Consider the following 16,339-nt stretch of genomic DNA (forward strand, 5'->3'; position numbering starts at 1 on the left):
TGTTGTTTTTACTAATTTGAATGAAAGTAAAAACATCATACCAAAGTATTTATTATATAAGTATTATAATATATAATATATAAGTATTTATTATATAGCTCACTGAAAAGATATTTTTTATATCTAAGTAAAATTAAAAATGTCACGCTGAATACTGGCTTTCCTGAGAACTTGTGACTTTCTGGGGCTGATTTACCCAGGGGGCAGACAGTAGCCCCCCAGCTGCTGAGCTGAAGGGTAGCTTTTTGTCTCTTGGGAAATAAAAGCCTCTACCATCTGCTCACTGAGGCTCTGATTTTATTTAAATGTCCATACACCATGGACATCAGTGTTACCTTTCTCCACCACTCTTGTGGCTCTGAATTAGTCTCAACATTTCAATGTTGGGGTCTCCTAACATTATATTTTCATATCCCCAAACTCCCAGGGGCGCATCTCTTAAGCACAAGTTTAATGATAACTATTTGGAGGTGCCCAATGTCGTCTTCTTATTTTTATTCTTGGGTCCATGGTTTTTCTCTCTATATGTAGCACTTGCTTTAGCAGTACATATACTAAAATTGGAATGATACAGAGAACATTAGCATAGCCCCTGCACAAGAAGCTAATGTATATCCTACAAAATTAAGAAGAATGAGGAAAGATCCATGATGGGGATGGATAGGCGAGAACGGTTGAAAGGGCTGACATTGGTCAAGATATACTGTATTCATAAACTGCTTGGTTAAATGGCGACTCCTTTGTACAACTACTTAAGATAATTTTTTAAATTAAAACTTCAAATGTGAAATAGGGTCAATATTACATGCCAATATAATCATCATGGATATGTGATACCCATCCCAACTAATGAGCAAACCCCACCGACCTCCCCCAGATAGATGTGGGAATGCAAAACCTACCATCACAGCCATCACGGTCTGGATGTGAGATACTACTGGAGCTACGTTTACGCAGATTTTTATGTGCTTTCATTGTCACATAGCACACAAGACATTACTCAAGTTGACCCTTTATGATAATGCTGTCTGGAGCTGTCAGAAACACGCAGGTTCACTGTTCTCACATTTCCTGTTTCCTTGACTGAAATTTGCAATGCTGAATGGCAGTAAGTGGTTCCAATTCTCTAACTTGGGAACTTCTTCCTAAGGGTGACTTGCTCAAGTGACTTAAGAAAAGCAAAGTCGCATAGCTCTCACAGTGGATGATTTCACTGGCATTAAACACATGAGAATCTCATTTAGAGTTTCCTACCAGAAACCAGAAATTAGGATAGTTAAGTTAAAAACATGTTTTATAACATTGCAATAGTAAAAGTCCCATGGCTCTGTTTGAATAGAAAGGATTTCAAGTAAGTCACCTGCACTTTTAACCTTCAGGAATCTTATGCTCCTCTTACATCTATTTGAATAAACTTAACACCTCTTTAGTTATACATTGAAATAATAACTAAACATTTATATTGAAATAATAACTAAACAATGGAAATTATTAGATTTAATTTTTAAAGAATATTAGAGCAGCATATTATCTATCCTTAGAGTTCACAAAATAGTGAACTTCACCAATAATACAAAAATACAAGTGTTAAATTGTTTAAAAAAAATGTCTAGAGCCAGGCACTAGTGGCTCATACTTGTAATCTCAGTTACACAAGACTGAGATTTGAGGAAAATAGTTTGAAGCCAGGCCAAGCAAGAAAGTCCATGAGATTGTTATCTTTGGTAACAAGCAAAAAAGCTCAAAGTGGTGCTGTGGCACACGGAGAAGAGTGTTCAAGTGAAAAAGCCATGGGACAGAACCTAAGCCTTGAATTCAAACCCAGTACAAATGCATGCACACACACACACACACACACACACACACACACACACACACACACACACACACACACACACACACACACACACACACACACACACACACACACACATATCTGTTGAGTTATAAATGCTAAAACAGAGCTTTCAGAAACCCATCAGATGGGGCTGGGAAGGTGGCTCAGTGGTAGAGCACTTGCCTTGCATGCCTGAGATGCCTGAGGCCCTGGGTTCGATTCTTCAGCACCACATAAGCAAAAAGAGAAAAGCCGGAAGTGGCTTGTGGCTGAAGTGGTAGAGCGCTAGCCTTGAACTGAAGAGCTGAGGGACAGCACCCAGGCCCAGAGTTCAGGCCCCACGACCAGACCCCCCCCCAAAAAAAGAAGAAACCCATAGGAATTTACAATATAAATTAATAATTTGCAACCACAGAAAATAGGTATATCATTTTAGGGATATCATATATCAATATATATCATTTTAGGGAGTTTCCCCACTGACCTACTTCCTCCATTTGGGCCTTAGCTCCTACTTTCTGGCACCTTCCAAAATAGTGCTACCAGCTGGGGATCAAGCCTTCAACAAATATCCGATGAGGATAGCAAATATGCAAACCACAACATGTATGAATATACATCATCTTGTATGTGTTATTATTCAATTTCTTGTTCTCTAGTATCAGTGTCTGAGGCAGAGCAGAATTGCTCACCGGGAATGGTCTCCACAGATTGAAGCCATTTTGAGATTATAATCAATTCTTAACTAGAAAACTCCCAATCCTGTTGCTTGGTAGCAGAAAAAATAATCTTCATGTCTGACTTTTATTCTTTTATCTTTAGTTCAATATTTGCCCAAGATCACAAATATTAATCAACTGAAAAAATAACAGAAAACAGAATTCACAAGGTTGATAATGCACTTTGCATATAAGGAAAAAACCCAAAGGTTTATTTATGATTATGCTATAAGACAAATTAGAAAATTTATTGCTTATCCTTGCTGTGCATATTTACATTAAAATGCAATTTCATTCCATTCCAGCCATATCTAAAGTTCAGATTAAGATTATGCTAGCACACTGAAGAACAGATCAAGAAAGCTAAATATTTTTATTTTTAATACAAGAGCTCATAAGCTATATGGATATCCAAATGGAAGTATAAATGACTCATAAACATTAATGATTCTAGTTAATCTCAGTCTTAAACTCTGAAATTTATGAAGTTACTAATTGAGATGATAACAAAATATTTTATTATAGTGCATCCATTAATTCACCACGGCACTAATGTTGTTTTTCCTAAAATAGCATACCTATGTTTTTTAATAAAGCCAGATTAAAAGGAGTCTTTTCCCAAGTGTCAATAACTTTTTTGAGATAGTACAGTAACTCCTGAAATGAGACTGTATATAAAATCAAACTACTTTCTACTTCAGGTATTACCAAGCTGGTAACAACTAAGACAACAATGAGAAAAGGCCACAGATATCTGCCTCTATGCAACAGTTTTCTTGTATCTACAAGATGAGATAGTTCACTATTAATTTCCCTAGTAAAATCCAGTTGCTGACTTTGAAATATCATAAGCAACAGCAGTTCTATTTAATCATTTATTTACTAAGGCATCAGGTATTTGTTCTGTGCCTATCTAGCCCATATGTGAAGTATTAGGCATTTATTTCTATCTGTAGCCATCTCAGTGTAGCTAACATCTCAAAGGCAGTTACCAACAGCGAGAAAGACTAGAAGATTCATCTAATATTTGATGCATTTATTTCATCAGCCTTCAAGAGCACAGTGGGGAACCAGGGTCTTTGGTGACTGACTGCATGTATAATGAGCAAGGCAGCAAGGTTAAAAAGACAGCCACATAGCTACAATGAATTCAGCAAACTACATTTCACTAACACATTTACTGTTTCTTGAAAAAAAAAAAAACAAGGAAGAAAGAAGGAATTCTGAGCTACCTTGAATCTACCAGGCTCCTTCTAATTACTAACAATGACAAGTCTGCCCCTCAGTTGCTGCTGGATGCCCCAGGCATCTTTACAGCAAAACCAACAAATGATGGGAAGAGTATGATTTAAACTCAAAAACCAAAGCACAGTTGGAGATATTTTTTACAAGGTTACTTGAAAGTTTTATGTCCAAGGTTTGTAAGATCACAGAAGATGCAGAAGGACAATGCAAGGTCAAATCTACATCTCATATTCAAAGAATACACTGGCTCCTTAATCTGTGTGATATAGCTAACAATTTAGAGAATACAGGATGAATAGTAGGAGCCTCTGCACAAAGACCAAGCTAGTGACCTCCAGCACCCTGCTATGAGTAATGGCCATTATTAGTAGTTGGTAGCAGTAGCAGCAGCAGCAGCAATATGCCACAGTCTTTCCTCCAGAGCCAGAAAGTGAACCGTGTAGACAGAACAGTCTGCATGAAATACACTGCACTAATTTTTTTCATTTAATTTTCAGAGGCATCTATTTATTTTAACAGCTTAATCACTCTTCCTAGGGCAACCTGAGGCTTTATGCCTTGCCATCAACCATCTGTGGTGTGGTACATTTCCCCCACCCTTTCAAAATTTGTAAATATTTTTAAGATCTATAAAATCAGAAAAAGAAGAGTATGTAGCTTTTGGAAGAAGGTTCCCTTGGAATGGGAGATGCTATACATGCAGCAAGTTATGACTTCTGTATAAAAGTTGAGGGATCATTTGCAACTTATAAATTAAACCTGTTCATTATTCTTTGTATTCCTCGTTGAAAGATTCACTTCAAAAAGTTCATGGGGTGACCACCTTCGGAGGTCCAAGGTTTGTTCTACTGAATGTATAAAAGTTTGTTTCTTGGGGGCTGATGTAAGGTGAAACTTCCCTAAGGAAGGTGTAAGAAGGCTGAATGGACTCTGGTTTCTGTTTGGGTGTTCTACACTGAGCACTTGGGTATAAAATATCATTTGTATCATTCTCTATTCCATGTTAAAAATAGCAGGGAATAACTGCACTGAATTACATCTTCCCAACACTCAAACGTCAACATGACTTGCAAGAGCGTGTTCAGTTCACTAACTTGACTGTCATAATGAATACAAAAGGGTGAATTCTCATCTATCTCATTAATCATTGTGGCCCAAACAGCTCAGACATATATTCATTTCTTTTCCTGGGAACCCTATATGTTTTTCCTCACCTGGCTCTCACATTCAGACCTAAAGAAAATGATAGCATGTAAGTGGTTGTTAGGAATGAAATGCCAACCAAGTGGAAATAAGGAAAGTATAGATTTTTCTCTGTATTATGAAAGGAAGCTTTTGACTTACCATAATTACTTCACCTCTTTGCAAACTTTGTATGAGTGTCCAAAACAGTTTTATACCATTTATCTAAAATATTGGCATTGTAGACTATATTTTACTAAAACAATAACACTTAACCTTGAAGACTGGCTAGAATACAGGACACTAGGAGCATATTTGATTTCTATTATACCAAGTTCAAATTATTGCCATAAAGTAGCAACTTGGATTCTGAACAAGAAGAAAAATGAAAAAGCTTTCAAAAGTCTAAAATGAACCAAAACTAATGACATTTAATCCAGAAATAACACTATATAATCCAAGTAAAGTCTCAACCTTGACAGAACATAAAAGTTTCTATTTAAGATTAATCCCAAATAGCACATACATGCTCCACTACGAACTGCTCAGTTTGCATTGAGTGACATCAGCTAATAAGCACACATATCACTCTACAAAACTCCAGTTGTAGGAGATGCAAAAGCAATGTGCTTCATGAGAACTCTACCAAGCTTCCCTGGCATCCATTCCTTCCATGACTTGTAACTCACATGAAGCATATGTGTCCATGCTCTCAAAATGCTTGGGCAGTCACCTCTACCTACACTGTGCCTTCATTAAGTCAGGTCAGCTAACAATCATAGGTGATCCTTTGTCACCTACTCATACAGACATTGTAGAAGATATGGAGGAGAAAATTTAATGGATCTGATGATTCGTGTTGTATTTTTTATTTGAGGAAGAATAAAAACAAGCAAAACTACATACAATAAAGGTAAAATTGTGTCTATACTACAGTTCAAAAGAAGTCACTTGGAGACACACACACATACATACACGCACACATATGCTAAACTGACAAATACCATTTTTCTTTTCAACCATTATAAAATTTATAAGTCGTCACAGTGACACATGCTTGTATTTCCAGCAGACAAGAGGTAAAAGCAAAGAATGGCTTGTCTAGGCAATACAGCAAGAAATATTAATTCTGTCTCTCTGTCTCTGTTTCTGTCTTTTGCTTTTTCCCCCACCTCCTACTTCTACCTCTCACATTTTTTCTCTCCCAAAAAAATTTCTGTATTTCTGCTGAGATGTATAACTACTAATGTAAATAATAACATTCTTGAGGTTTGAGTTATTTATACTTAAACAATTACATTGATTTGATATCTTTTCTTTCTTTCTTTCTTTCTTTTTTTTGTTGATTGCGGAGCTTGAACTCACGGTCTGGGCTCTGTCCCTGAACTTCTTTGTGCTCAAGGTTAGGGCTCTACCACTTGAGCCACAGTGCCCCTTCCCATTTTTGAGTGGTAACAGGAGTTCAGAGTCTCATTGGGGACTTTTCTGCCTGGGCTGGCTTCAATCTATGATCCTCAGATCTCAGCCTCCTGAGAGTTGGCATTATAGGTGTGAGCCACTGGCACCCAGCTCAAGATCTTTTCTACTCTATTCATTTACATTCTGATCTCATTACTTGAAAGTTAGGAAAAGTAAGAACCAAGGCATTCACACAAACTTGGTACCATCCAAAAAGCACTGTTGAAATGGTTCAACCCCATCTGATGCACCACAGCTTTCTTTATGCAACTTTGGTTTTCCAAATAGTATTATAACATTCGAACATTAAATGTAATTTTTATATTTTTATTTTTATTCTTAAGTGTCTTTCTCTAGTTACTAAAATGGAAGCACCCCAAACCACAATCCATCTATCTTTGACCCCCAAATAGCTAGGACTAAGTTGAATATGATTGTACATACCTGTAATCCCAGCTATTAGGACACAGAGATAGATGGAATATGTTTTTAAGACATCATGGGGAAAAGTTATTGAAACCATATCTCAAAAGTAAGCTGGGCCTGGCAGTTTATGCTTATAAAATCTCCATTAGATGATGAGGAAAGAGTATCATGGTCTGAAGCAAGCCCAGGTGAAATGCAAGTGACTCTATCTGAAAATAAAAACTTAAGCAGGACTGGAGTGAGACTGGTAGAGCTCAAGGCCCTGAGTTCAATCCCCAGTATTTAAAAAGGAAGAGGAGGAGGAAGAGATGGAGGGGAAAGAGGAGGAAAAAGGAGGAGGAGGAAGATGGAGGAGAAGAAGGACGAGGGAGGAGGAAGAGGAAGAAGGAGGAGGAAGAAGAAGACAGAGGAGGAAGGAGGAAGAAAGGGGAGAAAGAGGAGGAGAAGAAGCATGAGACATGGTGTTACACCTGTAATCTCTGTAGACAGAAAACACAGGTACAAAAATCAAGTTCCCAGGAAAGTCCCAGGCAAAAACATAAGACCGCTCTGAAAAATAACTAAAACAAAAACTGCTTGAGTCATAGTTCAAGGGATATAGGACTTGCCTAACAAGTATGTGACATGTGCTCAGTGCACTCTCAAAGCACGATATTCTTATTGTTATCATGTGTAGGGACAGTTACTGGTGGTATCTCTGGGATATTTTTCTTAGCCTTGAAAAGATCAGGAATAATTGGTAAAGGCAAGAGAGCTATGAATATGTGGTAATACAGAATAAAAGCCCTCTAGCAGATGATGTTTAATTTGTACATAATTAAAAATAACTTCACTTAGAAATTCTTGGTGCTACTTTGTGGTCGTTCTGAAATGATCTCCATTACTGACTATCCTTGTCTTTCCCATGGGATGTAAGCTTCATGGCAGTGGAGAATGTGCCTGTTTCACTGCTGTCCTCAGTACTTTCAACCAAGAATGCAACTGCAAGGAAGGCAACACCTCCTTCCTCCTAGCAAGAATCACGTTGCCTCTGATTCTTGCCCTGTCAAACCCCAAACTGCAAAAGTACTTTTATTATTGTGCTACAAATTATTCCACATATTTTAATTTTTGATAGAAATAAGATTCTCATATGAATGGCTTTTTTCTATTTTGTTATGTTAAAAATCATTTTGATGTGTCATCAAAGTATTCACTGAGTAACATCAGTGCTATGCCTGCATCTAAGTGTAGGAATAAGGATAGCAAAGGGAGGAGAAAAGACTAGAAGGGAATGGCAATGTTTCACAGACTGGAATGCAGACATACAGACATTGCTATGAAGAGGAGAAGTAATGATTAATGAAGTTGATATCCTGGAAGAATCACAAGTGAAAGGAAGAAAATCAGGTCTTGATGACCAGTGAAGAGCAAGTGAGAAAAGAGCTGAGCTGAACATATTTTTTAATAAAGTGTTAAGTAGATCACCAAGAGAGGTACATAATGACTGTGATGAAGAGTTGGCCAAGGTGTGAATAAAAAAAGAGAAAGAGAAAGCAGAATGGAGTGACACTTGGTAAATCACAGGAGGACATGTCACCTGAGAGAGCTTCTGGTAAGAATGGTCAAACCCTTGTAACACTCCAGTGCATTTTAGTAATGGAGTTGGGCAGCTCATTAAAATTATGTGTGAAAAGATAGGCTCATTGGAAAAGAAGTCAGCCAGGGAGCCAAGAAATAACTACAGCAATACAATTACTTCTTCTGAAGTTGGAAAAAAAGGCAGGAATACAAAGTAGTTGAGGAGATGCATTTTAGAAATGCCCATTGGAAAACAGTGAGTGGATCCTTGGGAAATAACAAGAGCAATAAAACTGGCCATGGAGGAGATGAGTCATGCCAATAAAGAGGAATATTTAAAATTGGATATGTCTAGATAAAATAACTCAGCTAACAGTGAGGGAATTTAAAGGAGCTATTGAAGAGCAATATGAGGAAATAGAAGAATGAGATTTCAGTCCTCTCAACATAAAAACAGACACACACTCTCTCTCTCTCTCCCTCTCCCTCTCCCTCTCTGTCTCTCTCTGTCTCTCTGTCTCTCTCTCTGTCTCTCTGTCTCTGTCTCTGTCTCTGTCTCTGTCTCTGTCTCTGTCGCTCTCTCTCTCTCTCTCTGCAGATATATAGATACAGATAGATTTAGATATATCCCAGCAAGTTGCTTTCATCTGGTAAAGGCCTCTAGTGTTTTTCTAAGTAAAGGTAATATGTCAGGCTACAATTATTTCCAATTGTATGATTTCTGGTTTACATTGAAAAGAAGCACACTAACAGCAATAATGTATATTATTGTGCTGGGTAGTATGTTTGACCTTTTCACTTAGATGAGCTCCTTTGCTTCCCAAAACAAACCTGTCACCTCAAAGACATTATCATAACTTAGTTGAGGGAACCTGAGATCTGTATATAGTTCTGTAACAGTGGAGCCATCAAGCTACTTTCCACATAGAAAGAAATTGATAAAGAATTATTTCATTTGTAAAAAAATAGTCCAGAAGATGTTATCTTTCACATACTTATTTATACTCAAATTCAGATTAGAACCCAAAATAATCAGATTCACCCTCCTTGAGTTTTAGCCTTGCTAGGTTTTGATATTTTAGTGAGACTAGCACATAATACAGCTTTTGTTGTAGTTTTTGTTGTTTGCTGTTCCAGCCCTGGGGCTTGAAATCAGGACCTGGGCACTCTCTCTGAACTTTTTGGGCTCAAGGCTGGTACTCTACCACTTGAGCCATAACTCTCCTTCTGGCTTTTTTTGGTGGTTAACTGGAGATAAAAGTCTCATGGACTTTCTTGCCTGGGCTGGCTTACAACTATTATCCTTACATCTCAGACTATTAAGTAGCTAGGATTACATACAATGATGCCCAGTTTGCAACCGTTTTAAATAAATGGAACCCACACTCATTTTGAAAACTTCCATTTTTTTACTGTGTTTTGCTAGAGTTATATTTCATTGACAGTTGTCAAGCCAGGGTAAGAATGGAGGAGCAATAGGACTTAGTTATGCATTAATGTATTTCTTAATTAACAACTAATTATTGGGTGTTTAATATGAACGAGGCACTTAGTTGAGTTTTTAGAATAAGCAAAATAATCATACTTCCTGTCTATATACAATATAAGGTCTACTGGTTGATAAAAACCAATAAAAAGATAATTTTAAGACAGTGGAAAAGAAAATGTTAAGGGGAAACTTATTAGAGCAATATCTAATTCTGAGAAAATCATTTGGAAAAAGTTTCTTTAGGAGAAAGAAGGAAACAGCTGGGTGAAAAGAAATGGCTTGTCTCAAAATGACTGAAGCTAAAGTGAAATGATTATTCACAGATGATCCAGATGCCTGGTTACTTACTCTCCCCCAGGGTAGTGAAGCGAATGAAATTTGTTTTTATTGGTCTCTATTCCAAAATCTAGATAATTCTATGGCTAGCACTCTCATTGGTCAACAATGTGCCCAACACTGCTTCTAGCCATTGAGGAATTTTTGCTGTGACTTCTGGCATTCTCAAGACCATTTCAGTAAAATCAGAGTTTCATAAAGAAAATAACTTGCCAGAATTAGTCTAGGGAATCACTTAGGATGTCTCTAACTCAGAGGTCATAATGGATAATACAATCAGCTTTTCCACCAGCAGCAGAAGAAACTAACTGTTCATATCCAAGATAGCTAGCTGGCTTGTGAGATGGGAACCAGGAATATTTGTGGTAGGATTGATCCCATTCCTTTTAAACACATTAAATCTTGAGAGGTTTCTACAATGACTTGTCTTCACCACATACCTTTGGCATACTTCCCTTTAAGTGTTGTAGAGTACTGACTAAATGCATAATATATGGCTTTTATCAGACATAGGCAGTGACTAGTACATCCCCTTCTCTACATAGGGACTCATGTGTTGTAGAAATGATGCCAGTGTGTGGTTTCACTAGGACATGTGATTCAAATAGGAACAAATAGCTTTGCTTTAGCATCAACAGGGAGACTTCTATGTGTCTGTGAGAACTGCCAATTTATTTAAGTCACTCAATATAGGTATCTAATTACATGGACACAGCCTCATGCCTACCAGCACTATGATTAATCTACAGGCCAGTTTACCCTGACTTGCTGCTTTCAGTCACAATACATTCAATATCACATCATGGCTTTTATTCTAGCACTGATTATAAGGGAAGCATTCCAGCACCGTGATTACAAGGAGCATTTGATAACAGACCTTCAAGCATTTCAGAATAACACTGGTGGGCTTTTTTTGGCATATTTTGCAACTGGAGGCAAGGTATTAATGGAAAAAATATGTATTCTCTTCTGGGCTTGGTGGAAGAGCAAACAAAACATAGGAAATTAAAATGTAAGCAGTGTGAGTAGCAATGGGACAAGAACACACAGGTGATCCTTACCTTGAGTGGCTATCAAGGCTCAGAAGAGGCAGTTCTTCCTAAATGCAGGGAGCTGCATGCACCTGTAATGTGTAGCAGAAGCGTTATTTAACAAATCTGTTGACAATGACATGAACAGAGTATGCCCTGTGTCTAAATATATATTTTTAGGAAAAGTAAAATAGAGGTGTGAGAAATAAAGCAGTCACACCTCGATAAAAATTTGTAGAGCAAGTGAAAACTAAATCTTGGGTGAAAGAAAGTCAAATTTGCAATCCTGAATGACATCTTAGACCTTTGCTAATGTGATGTTTGGGTGAAATATCAAATACTTCGAAAGCCTTACACAAAACAGTATGCAAAATGTGTCTGCAAATGTGATAAGCATGCATTACAAGGAAAGCATGAACAAGATCTTCAGAACATTCCTGAGTACATTTGGCTAGTGACAACACAGTTTCAACAAAAGGTTAAGCTCCAAGCTTTATTCAGTAAGGTAACTCATCATTGATTAGTAATTGTGTCACTGAGGCACACGTTGTTCAGAGGAAAACAGAGTAGCAGCAGAATTACATGGAATTTTAAACAGCTTCTTTGTCACTTCACATAAAAATATCTCCTGGCTACCCAAGTATATAAATAGGGCCTCCTGTTCAGGATAAGAAGGTTGAGAATATAGATTTTACCATTTTTCTCCATCCTTTAGTAGGTTGTAATTGTGTTTGGTAACTAGGTGTATCATTCTTTATGTGTATTATTAATTGGATTTCCATCTTTACTATAGTAATATAGTTATCGAGAAGACAAATGTGTCACTTATAAATAAACAACTTTTTCTGTCTTAATATTTGAAACACAAAAGGAGAAAGAAACAATACGAAGAACTCAGATAGCAGTAATTTCAATTTCTGTATTTCAGGTTATTGAATCATTTCAAAAGATGTGCCTCCATAAAAACCTTATCAAAATCATATGCTTGCCTATGGCAAATGTACACATCCATATTCAAACTTCCTGCAGTCAAATACATCTTAAAAGCCATTGAATGTGCAATTGTTTTTGTCATTTCATCAAGTCATTTAAACACAAACCATTTTCAGGTACCCGTGTTTTTTTCTACACACCCACAAAGCAATGCTTGTTAATATATTCTTTACCTTACAAATTTAAATGTTCACCTCAAAATAGTAGATAATAAAAGCTCCTCTCTTATTCAATAGGAAGTTTTATTTAATAGGAAGCAATAAAATATAATGGAACAAAGCACCTATAATTTAAAATGAGAAAGACCTGACTCTGATTCTTGGTTTGCCATTTATGGCCTTGAGAAAATTACTTATCTTTGAACTTCAGCTCCTTTAGCTCTAAATTTACAATAACTGTAGTTACCTAACTGGGTAGCTAAATTAATAAAGGCATTAGATATAGAAATTAGTATGCTCCCTGGCTCAGTATTAACTATTGTCCTTATTTAAACTTATTAATATGAAAATGCTTCTTCACTAATTTTTGAACCCACCACTAATACTTATGGAATATGCAATTCAGGAGAATAAATTTATTTAACTCCAGTAAAATACATGTTAGAATCCAGAAGCATACATGAATACAAGACAAGCCATTTAACTTCTGAACCAAAAACTGTGCCATTCTTCATGGGCACAAAACAGGTATTTGGTGAATAGGATTAATATTGTAATACCAGTAATTGATATGAATTATGTCACATATTATAAATAATAGCACTTTTTTACAAAGATAGCAAACAGGATTATCTTCTGTTGATACCTTCATGTTTGATATTGACTAAAGCTTCAACACTGCATGCAGTAATGAACATTGGAGAACTTGGGATCCCAACACACGATAAAACACCTTTAAATATACCTAGATATTTGCATAAGATGTCTAAAAAATGAGAAGTATCCTAAATTACACATTTTTAATCTGAGACTGTAAAGTAACTATCTTCTTTTCATGAGAAAGATCTTAGCAGTGTTATTTGACAAAGTAGTCTCGTCTCACAAATACCAATCAATTGTCCTTATTCTTCTCCAAATCAGTTGTTTGACAAAGAAGAGTATCAAAACAGCAATAAAATGCCCACTCTGTTGTCCAAACATTGTAAATAATTTTATGTCTATTTGTTCGAATCATTTAAAATGAGTATAGGAGATGGAATCAAGAGTAGAGATCTTAAGGTAACACAAAGGTTTCTCATGGGTTCATTCTAAAACAACCCTGTATGTAGTTATTTCTAACAGAGGATACACAGAAAACAAAAGGAACATTTCATTGATGAAATCAATTCTTCAGAAACAAAAAAACAGGCCTGAGATTTGTTTTAATCAGTAGGTTTTATTTCCTAGAACTGAGTTAGTCTATGCTTCTCAGATCTAAACTTCCAAACCTATAGTGAACAATTTTTCATTAGAACCCAAGGAGAGAAGTAGGGGTGAAAATGTCAAGAGAAAAGTCAAAGAGAGACCAACAGGATGAGGTTGAAAGGGATACATATTTCTGTTTTCTCAGTAGATTACATATTTGATATGGTGACATTAAGGGAGCCAGATGGGGCAAACAGATAAAAAATAACTGCACCAAAGTCTCAACAACACAAGAAAATAATCAAACCCCAAACAGAAAGAGATCCCTCAATTCATCTCACAAATAGGGGTAATAGCAACAGGAAAGCTAAAAGCAAATGGTGGCATATCCAGGGGTGGTTCTTAACCAAAAAAAAAATGACATGAATCCTTTTAATAATAACTATCAAAGGCTCCATTTTAGGGCATTTTAGCATGCCTTATGAAAAAGAAAATACCGGAGTGAAACATATGACAGGAGAATGGTCTTGTGCTGTGAAAAAATGGAAAGAGGCAACAATAAGTCTCCTCTGGCAATCACAAGAGTAGCCCCAGCAGTTATTTCTTACCACTTCCACTCAAGAAACTGGGTAAAAACAAGCCTTCAGAAACCACAAACAATCTGGGAGTTCCAAATGCTTTAATAAAAAAAAAAAATCCCATAACTTCCCAGGCTGACTTAAGGATTTATCAGTCTTCCCCTTATAGTTGTCACTTCCCTTCCCCCACCCCCACCCCAATCTCAAAAACTGGGATAATGGATCTGGGAGGAGACAGGTTAATTAGTTATTAGCTTCATGTCCCCACCACCACTAGTTTGAAGATCACTGCTCCCAGGTCCCTGGAAGTGGCTCCTGTTCTTTATCCCCTACTTCCTTCATTCCTATCATCATTCGAAGACAAGTCCAGGAAGCCTGGTGGTAGGGAGTATGGGGGTGGCAGGGAGTATGGAGTGGGGTGTTGGGGGGGGGAGCCTAGCATCAGAAAGTGATATCAGCCACCTCCCAGCCTCAACAAAAACACTTAAGTGTGGAAGACCACAGTGGCTGCATTTCTTCCCTGGAGAGGTGAGGCTTCAGATCACAAGGCAAAGAGGGACGTGAGAGTCAGGTCGCCAGCTGCATCCAGAGGGCCTGCCCCATCTCCAGAGTTCAGGGTTAGCAACAGAGGGTGAGTGAAGAGGAGCAGTTAGAAAAATGGGGATCTAGTTCACAGCTCCCCACTTGCAGATTTCCGTGGCAAGAGGCCATGACACGATATGGGCAGGTCAGGGCTCTTCTAGAAACAAGGTGACTACAGGTCATCATTGCCATCTTCACCATCAGGAATCTCCTTCTCTATGGCCTTCTCCTCGCCAGCCTCTTCCTTCTGCTGCTGCTGCTGCTGCTGCTGCTCCTGCTCTGGCTCGGGCCCCCAAGCCAGGTCAGGTTCTGATGTGGCACCACCACCTTCTACCTCCACGAGGAGCTGTTCGATGTACTCGCTGCTGCCTGCTGCCTGCGTCTCTCCCTCTTCCTCCTCACCATCACCATGGGAGGCGGCCTCCTTGGGGCGTTTGGGGCAGCCCTCCGACAGGATGTCTGCCTTCCTCTTCAGCAGCTCCTTCCCTTCCTCCTTCTTCTCCATCACCTGGGAGGGCTTGTCCTCCACCGGTTGGACCTCTTCCCGGCTGCCTTCTGCACGGCTGGGCTGTTCCGCACGGCTGGGCTGTTCCGCACGGCTGGGCTGTTCCGCATGGCCCTCCTGGGCCTTAGGCTCTGGCTCCACCTTGGGCCCCTGGGTGCGGTTCTTCTCCAGGACCCGGCAGTCAGAAGCCTTGATGGTCGGGTTGTTCTCGATCTCCCAGAGCCCCTCGGTGAAGCCCCTCCTCTTATTGGGCTTGCCGAACTTCTCCTTGGACTCCTTGTACGGAAAGAGGTATTTGGGGCCTAGGAAGGCCGTCTCGTGGGTCCCAAAGAAAAACACCTGGTACCTGTTGGGCTGGGCCATCTGCTCTATCCTCGCCGGCCAGTGCGCATAGCCCTTCAACTTGGCAAACACCAGGTCCCCGTTATTGTACTTGCACGTGATGTACCCCGACATCGCAGGAGCCGTGCAGGCCGGACTCTGTGACCACCCGGAAGGCGATGGCCAAGATGGCCGAGTCTGAGCAGCGGCGGTGGCAGGAGCAGCTGCTGGGCTGGGTCTCGCGAGATGTGGCAAGAGGCCACGTGATGCTGCCGGAGACCACGTGATGCCACCTCTGGCGGACGCTGGCCGGGCTTCCGCATCCTGGAAGGATTCCACCGTGGACGCCGCACGTCCAGCGCCAAGGGGCGCCTTGGTTTCTAGAAGGACGTAGAATAGCTCGGAGGCAGTGGTGCCAACAAGGGCCTAATGCTGATCAGTCCCAGGGCGCTTGGGCCCTGGGGCTTGCCTAGTTTACCGTGTGCTGGAATCGTCTAGAAGAGCCACGCTGGGCACAAAAGTGCATTGACAAAATACGCGAATCGCTCAGTGTGTTTTGGTCGTTGTTGTTGTTTTCCTGAAAACTAGAAATGATCAAGCACCAATGCATGTCCTTGTTCCCTACAGGAAACACCCCTACTGCATGAGGATATGAGAGGTCCTGAGCTCAGCCATTTTCTGATTTCCTCTGGACTCACCTTGGAGTCTCACTGAAGGCCCAAGTACAAGGTAGA

At 39.1% G+C, this 16,339-nt stretch overlaps 1 protein-coding gene and 1 non-coding gene across 2 annotated transcripts; one reads left to right on the plus strand and one right to left on the minus strand.

Moving 5' to 3' along the window:
- The first annotated feature begins 530 nt into the window (after positions 1 to 530).
- Positions 531 to 637, plus strand: LOC138828526 (U6 spliceosomal RNA). The gene has a single exon (XR_011372277.1). It is a non-coding gene; the product is annotated as a U6 spliceosomal RNA (small nuclear RNA).
- Positions 638 to 13,635: 12,998 nt separating this feature from the next.
- Positions 13,636 to 15,787, minus strand: Hdgfl1 (HDGF like 1). Its single transcript, XM_070023474.1, has one exon. It carries the CDS (start codon positions 15,738 to 15,740, stop codon positions 14,952 to 14,954), a length of 789 nt encoding a protein of 262 aa, XP_069879575.1. The 5' UTR covers positions 15,741 to 15,787; the 3' UTR covers positions 13,636 to 14,951.
- Between the last annotated feature and the right edge of the window lie 552 nt (positions 15,788 to 16,339).

The sequence above is a fragment of the Dipodomys merriami genome, unplaced genomic scaffold (genome assembly GCF_024711535.1).
Source record: "Dipodomys merriami isolate MVZ:Mamm:240054 unplaced genomic scaffold, mDipMer1.0.p SCAF_16, whole genome shotgun sequence".
NCBI lineage: Eukaryota > Metazoa > Chordata > Mammalia > Rodentia > Heteromyidae > Dipodomys > Dipodomys merriami.